General features: G+C 46.3%; 1 protein-coding gene across 1 annotated transcript in view; it reads right to left on the bottom strand.

Moving 5' to 3' along the window:
- LOC142768304 (uncharacterized) overlaps window positions 1-6,837 on the bottom strand; it is a 33,288-nt gene extending 26,451 nt beyond the window's left edge. The window contains exon 1 of the mRNA XM_075870267.1: window positions 6,075-6,837. Within this exon, the coding sequence (XP_075726382.1) occupies window positions 6,075-6,837 (763 nt within the window). The remainder of the gene's footprint in view (window positions 1-6,074) is intronic.
- Window positions 6,838-7,982: the final 1,145 nt, after the last annotated feature.

Raw genomic sequence — 7,982 nt, forward strand, 5'->3', positions numbered from 1 at the left:
GACGTTTGGCAATGCGGTCTTGTGCATGAAATCAGAAGTTCAAGCAAGATTAGAAATTAAGCAACGTGGAATAGGTAGGCTGCTTTAGGAGCTCACGGGAATACACGAAATCAGGGAGTACAAGATCATATGGGATGGACATCATTTGAGGGCAGGGAAGCTAGCAGCAAGATAAAATTTGAGAAGCGATTGAGAGAAATTGGGGAGGAGCGTTGGGCTAGGAAGGTTTTCAGCTACTTGTACACGAAGAATGTCGGTACAAAATGGAAGAATCGAACCAGGAAATCGACTGGTAAATTCTTAGAAAACAGCAGGTGGCCAAACCAAAAAGAACTATCGGTTAAGAAGAAAGTGAAGGAAACAGAGATCGACATGTGGAGAATGGGCATGATTAAGAAGTCCGCACTAGAGATCTATCGAACTTTCAAGCAGGAAATTGCCAAGGAAGAGATCTATGATAATACTCGGGTAGTTCCCTACTGTTTGAGGCCAGGACGGGAGTACTGCGAACCAAGACATAACGGGTTAAATACGAAGGGGTAGACACAGTATGCAGTGTGTGTGGAGAGGAAGAAGAAACTGCCGAACACTTGATAATGTTCTGTAAAGGGCTTAACGCTATAGTTCAGGATGATGGCGCAGCGTTTTTCAAAGCACTGGGGTTTAGGGACCGGTAGGGTAAAATAGACTTTAAGCGGGTAGACTTAACTAGGAGGAGGTTATCTGATTGGTGGCTAAGGTCAAGGCACGAGTGAAAATCAAACTTTTCACTGCAAAGTACGAATTCTCCAGCTCACTTTTTAAAGAAAAAAATAAATCTAGTTTTTAATTCATTAAGTCTTACGGTTTGGTGGCGCTAGCCACTACCCGATCTAGAGGGTACAGCCATATCCATCCATCTATCCATCCATCCATCCGATGCGTGATATCACACGGTAAAAGCCGCGTATTCGAAGGAAAAAAAACAAAAAAGTGCTTAAGGTAAGAAGGCGTGCGTGACGCTTTTTTCTGGCCCCGCCATTCCTTCCTGCTTAGCCTCCAGCGCTTTCGTCAGGACGAGAGGAGAGAGAGTGCAATTGCAGCATACGACAAACCTTTGTAACTCCACTCGCACTGGACGGATTCTTATAATTTTCGCGGCGTTAAATTGATAAGAAAATAAGCTCTTTTTGTAAATTCACTCCATGGTTACTTGAAGAAGTGTTCCAGGGCCTCTTTAAGTGAATTCATCTGTGTGGTTTTCTTACTATCAAGGAAGCTGTGCACCAGTGGTGCAAAACGGGTGCACGTTAAAGAACCCCAGGTGGTCGAAAATTTTCCGGAGCTCTGCACTATGCCGTCTCTCATAATCATATGGCGGTTTTGGGATGCTAAGAGCCACATATTAATTAGTGGTGCAACGCCATAAGGATAAGCGTAGCAAAACGCGACGTTGTTGTTACTTTTGATTTTTATTTGTGTGTTCATGCTTCTTCTTCTACCTGATGCTCGACGAGCGCCCAGTTTTGAGCCGCCAGACGTACGAAGAAACGCGTTTAATGAGTAAACCGTGGCCTATTAATAGTAGTGGCAGCTCATGCGTAAGTCAACCGTCGATTAAAGTGCAAAAAGAAGAAATCAAATGGCTTAACACTTGTCTTTCACGTAGTCCCCCACGCGTGCAGGATTTATAGGCTCGTCTGTTGCATGGGCATGCGCAGATAAGTTTTCGTGCTCTTTTTGTTCCCCACCAGTGTGCACTTCTGCATTTGTTTGTCGGCGTCGGTGTTGTCGTGACTTTTCTCTTGTCCGTGTTTGCAAGCTTATGCGTTTAGAATAGATACCTCGTATAAAATCACGCATCTGCTATAGGGTCTATTTGCCATGGAGTTTCGAGAACCAACGTGGCTCTATGAGCGTGGAAGCTTCGGCTAGTTCGCAAGACACCATGGAACAGTTTGACAGCGCCAAAAACAAGAACAGACGAACAAAAGGGAAAGAGAGGCTTCTAGACATGCGCCATTTTTGTTTGCGTTATATCCAGCTATTACAGAAGTTCTGTGATCATTTTGACTGAATATATTTCACCTAGTTTTTTTCGGTCACGATGTCACGAGCGTCAATCCGATCAATCTGGCGAGCGTGTTTTCAGCGCTAAGTTCTTTCATGTCGGCTCTATAGTAGAATATTTGACTGCCGCGAAGAGGGTCTCATTTCCTATCTCACATAATCTTGGATATTCTTTCCTAATTTCGTTTTTTTTTTTGGCATCCGTCATCGATGTCTGTGGCGGCTGACACTGGTAAGTAGTCAAAAGCACCCGCTGTTGTGGCTTTATTACAGCTTTTTTTTTACAGTATACTGTAAAAATGTGGCTTTGCCCTTGTTTGGTCCTCGGAATGCATAGAGGTTTCTGCCCGGACTTTCCAATCATCCATAGCGGTAGTCACACGGCGGGGCTCGAGAAACGCTAGGCACCTCCGTTAGGTTTTCCTTCAGTTACGTCATTCTCTACGTCGCACCCAATCGCATGCGCCGTTTGGGAGCACCGTCAGCGCCGTCGTTAATAGAGAGTTTTAGTACTGCGGAATGGTGCTACGTACGCATCGCGCAAGCGCCTCACGTTACGTGGCGTCGTTTGCCACTAATCGGCTTTTAGTACGCCGTAGTACCCGCGTACGTAACGAGCGTGAAGCGTGTTGCGCCATCTGGTAGATCAAAATAGGAGTACGTGTTGTTCACAGCCAATGTGAGCCAATTCAAGTGTTATAGCCAGATTATGGCCATATTTTAAGCCACAGAGCCGGTCAGTGCTTGCGTTCGATGCCACCATTTTGCAAAACGAAGTCTCGCGCTGTCGCGAACTTGTTCCAGAGCGGCACGATCACCTTATACGTACGCACGCACGCATCTTATGTGTGCGTACGTAGCGGCTGCGTACATAACGCGATACGTGCGTGTTGCGGTCTGCGCATGCGCACTACGCAGAACGTGGCGTCCTTACGTACGCAACGCCACCACGTACGCAGCGTACGCAGTACTAAAAGTCTCTAATATCTTGGTAGCCGTGCCGTTGAGCTTGCGCGCAGGAGCTTCAACGAAGTGGCTTTGAAACGGACAAAAATGAAGAACGTGCAGCGCTCTCTATCAGTGGAAGTCACCTCAAAAGCACTGCACATAGATGGGTAGTCGGAGAAAAAAAGAATGCAGAGAGATAATGGCGAACGATTAATTGTTCCCCGCTCCGTCTGCGTGCGCGTCGTAAAAAAGCCGTCAAGCATGGGGACAGGCAAAGGCAACGTTCGGCAAAGAAGGGATGTAAACAAACATCACGTGACTGGCTCACGGGCACGCGAAGAGTTCGTCGACGAAGAAACATTCAACCTACAACTTCCACGCGGAAAGTATGCGGACTGTATGAACACCGGAACAGCAACTTACGATTGCCGACCACTGATCCGCAAAAGAATTCATGTTCGCCGGGTCGGTGCAGTAGCCCAGGCACAAAAAGAGGCTCGGACGGCGGAGCGCAAGTAAGAACTGCTCACCGAGCATCTGGCAGCCTTGAGAGCCGAGTGCAAGCGACAAGGGCGAGACGATTGAGCGGCGTCAGTGAGGAAATTAGGAAAACGCGTTCACTAGGGCCGACGCAATTTTCTGGCGGGATTTTCTCGTGCGGCACGTACAATTCATCTGCGTCGTCTGCAACCCGCTGTGGCAGCTAGTTTTTGCTTTGCTATTCAGTCATCTGCACGAAGTTTTTGGGCGGGGATGATTTTTTTATCGTGATAAGAAGGAAACGGCTAAGGCTTCATCAAGAACGCTAACGTTCAGTTTTTGAAAAAATATATCGAGCTGTTCTGCATACGTCTGCAATTTTAGAATGGCCCTACTGCACGCATGTGCGTTAGTTCTATCTTCTAGGCTACGTTTCTGCAATAAAGAGCAGACGCTCAGCACCCATTCGTTTACTTGCTATTTGTTAAAGCACACCGAGTTCATTGGCGAGACATTAATGTTTGTTTTTGTTCTTTTGCCTTCGCTGGCCTTCCGACAAACGTTATGTCTTTGTAGCCGTTTTTTTTTCCCCAGAAGACCAAGGGAATGTCAGCACTAATAGTTAAGACAGCCAGTATTTCATGTTTTTGATTATGCTGGTATGTCTGGTTGCCTAGTGGCAAATGTAAACAAAAACTAAGTAAAATTAGTGTATTGCGCACAATGGATATGCGAGACAATGAAGAACGAGTGTGTGGATGAATCCAAAGCAGTATGGGCGACTATGCACAACAGATATCTTTAGTATAGCAACCAATTGAGAACTTGTGTCATTCTGTCGTGAATGAGCTGCTTCTGTAAATAATTGCGTGAAACTTTTGCGTGCTAGAGTGGAAGAAAGTAGAAGAAAAAAATGGAACAGCGGGACTTGTGTCAATTATGCCGCAATAACAGGAAACGCCCGGATCAATTAACCCACTCGTTCTCAGTATTGCCAGTTTGTTTATGGCCTCTTTATGTACTGTGTACGTTTAATTTTCGTCTCCCATGCATTGTACAACCACTGCAGAGCGCTAGATAATCAGCGCGTATTTTGGCATTCCGTTTGAAACGGCACTGACTGTGTTTCTTTCTGACAAACTTATGGCAGTGTGGATAGGATTTTTTTAACTTTCTTCATTTCAAAACGAAGTTTCAAACCTTCTGAGGCGGCCATAGGGATAGCCATCGTAGCATCTCTGGTGGCGCGTGCATATAGGATCACACTTGGCCAGAGCGCCCAGCCCGCCGCTCCATGCAGCGGCCTTTTGCTGCCAAAATATGTGAAGACCGATGCCGTATAAACATGGGCATACTGCGTGCTAGGTCCGTATGCGTGCTATAATTTAAGCATGAATGGAAGCTTGCAGCTAACGTCACGTAGAATCAACGGCCAACAACAGTGTCTACAGCCACGTGCTGCGATGCTCGATAGAAAAGTATTATTCTATCTGTATTGATTGATATGTGTGGTTTAACATACCAAAACTATCATATGATTATGAGAGACGCCGTGGTGGAGGGCACCGGGAATATAAACACAAGGGAACACAGCATTTTCGTCTCCATCGAAAATGCAGCCGCCGCAGCCGGGATTAAATCCCGCGACATGCGAGCCAGCAGCAAAGAACGTTAGCCACTAGACCACCGCGGCGGGGCGATTCTAGCTGTAAGTCATTCGGCGAAGATGCAAACATTTTTTGCAGTAAAGGCATGCAACCATGGTAATTTAAGCTCGATTACTTTGTCCTTGGGCAGCCGGTTCTATTATGAGCCACGGTGTCCCCATTTTTACAGAGACAAAATGCGAAAACACTTAAACTTATATTAGGTGCACGCTAAAGAAGCACCAGATATTATCAAATATTACTCAGTAGCGCTCAGTTTAAGCGGCTGTCGACATACGTAATAACCCGGAGTGCATTTTTTTAAGCATGCCACAAATAGCTTTCACAGTTGTTTGCAGTACAAGAAATGAACAAGTGTATATGTGGATCGTGGAACCCTCGCGGGACTCTTTATTCAGAAATGTGGTCATAAAAAATAAAAAAGTGACAATAAAAAGCTTGCTGTCTAAAACAGCAATTGGAGAGAACAACGAGATTAAAATGATGTAAAAATATACGAAGACATGAAAATATGGTACGCTTAATCTGTGGCCTCTGACAAGGCAACTGTAGAATCCCAATTGTTGCGCGAGCGCAGAATGCATGAATTTGACAAAAAAATAAAAGGAAATGTTAAGCAGAGTTCTCCACCACGTCCATAGCATCAGACACTTGAAGCTACTAAAAGGTTAAGTAAAACTGTTGCAGCATATTTAGCAAAGGGGCGTAAAGACAACAACGTGAAGAATGAAGTGGGCACAGGCATAATGAATACGTGTCTTGTAGCCACAGAAATGCATAGCGATAACTGCATCTGCCCCCCCAGATAACTAACGGAAAACGCCGAGAGTAACAGCACGCACGAGGATTCACGAAGAGTGAAAACGGCCGTCGATCTCCTCTAGCCTTTTTCCAGGGCACGCTGACACCTTATTCAGACTTTGTGCCCACCTTTTCTGGCTGCCTGCCTGGTATAGTAGCCCCTTCGAGGAGGCGATGGGGAGGAGACCTGTGGCGGAGCATCACTGATAGTAGCTTTCGCCTTGAAGGAGGTCGAAGGAATGGGACTGTCCGGGCTCGTCGGACTGGTGAGGTCTTCCATGGAGGCCAACGGAGGTTTGGTGCGTATTCCCTCTTCCTCGAGCAGCTCAGCCGGGAGCTGCTCAACGACCTCAGTGCGGTTCTCGAAGATTTGGAACTTGGGCTCGTGGTAGACGGGTACAGGCAATCCCGTCTCGGGGTCGGTCTTGACTGGAGCCGTCTCGCTCTGCATCTCAACCCAATCATCCATTCGGGCGGCGGTACTCGAGGGAGACACCCCTTGTGCAGGAGGCTTCGGGGAAGGGCTCTTTAAGAGCAGCCCCATGGCTTTCTTCAGCGGCGACTTCTGTCGTGCTCCAGGCGCAGAGCTCTTCTTGATCGGTGACTTGGCTTGACTGCGTCCGAGTGCAGGGCTCTTCTTGCCCGGTAACTTGCCGCGGCTGGTCCCTAGCGCTGCCTTCTTGGCAGGCGACTTGGCGTGGCTCGGCCCAGGCATTGAGAGGCTGGGTCCCGCTTTGGAAGGATCGTGAATCTTCCCCGACGTCGCGCCGGATGTGCGTGTTTGAGACTTACTCGTGCCGAGTCCAGAGTCGTCCTCCTCTATTATCTTCTTCTTCGGGTCCATCTGGGAGTCGTGTCGTGCTCGCGATGAAGACTTGCTTGCCTTGGACATCGTGGCACCTTCCTGTGCTGCTGTTGTACAGAATTGCTGTAGAAACTGGACTAGCGTTGTCGAGCAGCAGACGGGCTTTGGATGACTGCACGTGCGGATGATAGGTGGTAGCGTTACAACGAATAGTGTAGGGGCGTTTAGTGGCATTTAAGCAGCTGCAGAATCGCTTGACTACCTGATTATCAGTTTCACGCTTCGATAAGAGCTTCACTCGTAATCAAGGAGCTATGTGTGCGGGCCATGAGGAGTTTATTCTTATTTTCGTGAGGGTAAGTGGGGGTGGTTGGCGATTAAAAAAAGTAAGCGAAATAGAAACTGTTCATAAATCTTTATATCATGTACACGCGCAACAAGCTCCCAGTTTTTTATATTTTTCGAGTACTTTGAAATATGCGATGAAAGAAAAAAGAGGGAATAAAATTGCCGTTTTCATCTTCTAATCTTAGATAAGATGTAGCATATTTTTTCCTGGGGCGATGGGTGACTTCGGGTACTTGAAAATTTAGAAAATATTTAAATAAATGAAGGTAATAACATTGTTTGCATGAAGTCATTCATGTCATTTAAGCGCAAATGTAACATATTCACCTCGGTGGTAATTGGTGATTGAAGCTACATAAAAAACTAACAAGTATAGTTAACAAATCCGGGAAATAATGTCTTATTGAAGGCATGCATGCCATTAAGCCGTAACTTTAGCTTATTCTCTTTTGGAGGAATGGATGATTGAATGAACGTAAAAAAAGGCCAGGCCTGCGCGTAAGGCGCAGCACAGTCACAGCGAAAGCTTGAAGAGCAGCCTTTCAGAGCCTTTTCACAACACTTATTGGGTAACTACTTCCACCATGCTTGCTTGATACCCACTAGTACATTAATAATAAACTTTTTTGGGTAGTAGGCAAGCGTTTCCTATGCTATTCTTCGTCATTATTTTTAAAAGCATCGTATCCACTAAACACTTGCAAGGAATTTTGTGCCAATTGTTCATGCCGTGGTTGACCACAATGAGGAATTATGGCTGAAGTGGGCATGCACCACAGTTAATAGGCGAAGAAGAACAAGCTTTTATGATGGTTTGGAGCATTGGACGGCCCCCTCGTTACGCTATTCGCATTGTGCGACGAATGGTTGTTCTTGCTCTGTTT

The sequence above is a fragment of the Rhipicephalus microplus genome, chromosome 8 (assembly GCF_043290135.1).
Source record: "Rhipicephalus microplus isolate Deutch F79 chromosome 8, USDA_Rmic, whole genome shotgun sequence".
NCBI classification, from domain to species: domain Eukaryota; kingdom Metazoa; phylum Arthropoda; class Arachnida; order Ixodida; family Ixodidae; genus Rhipicephalus; species Rhipicephalus microplus.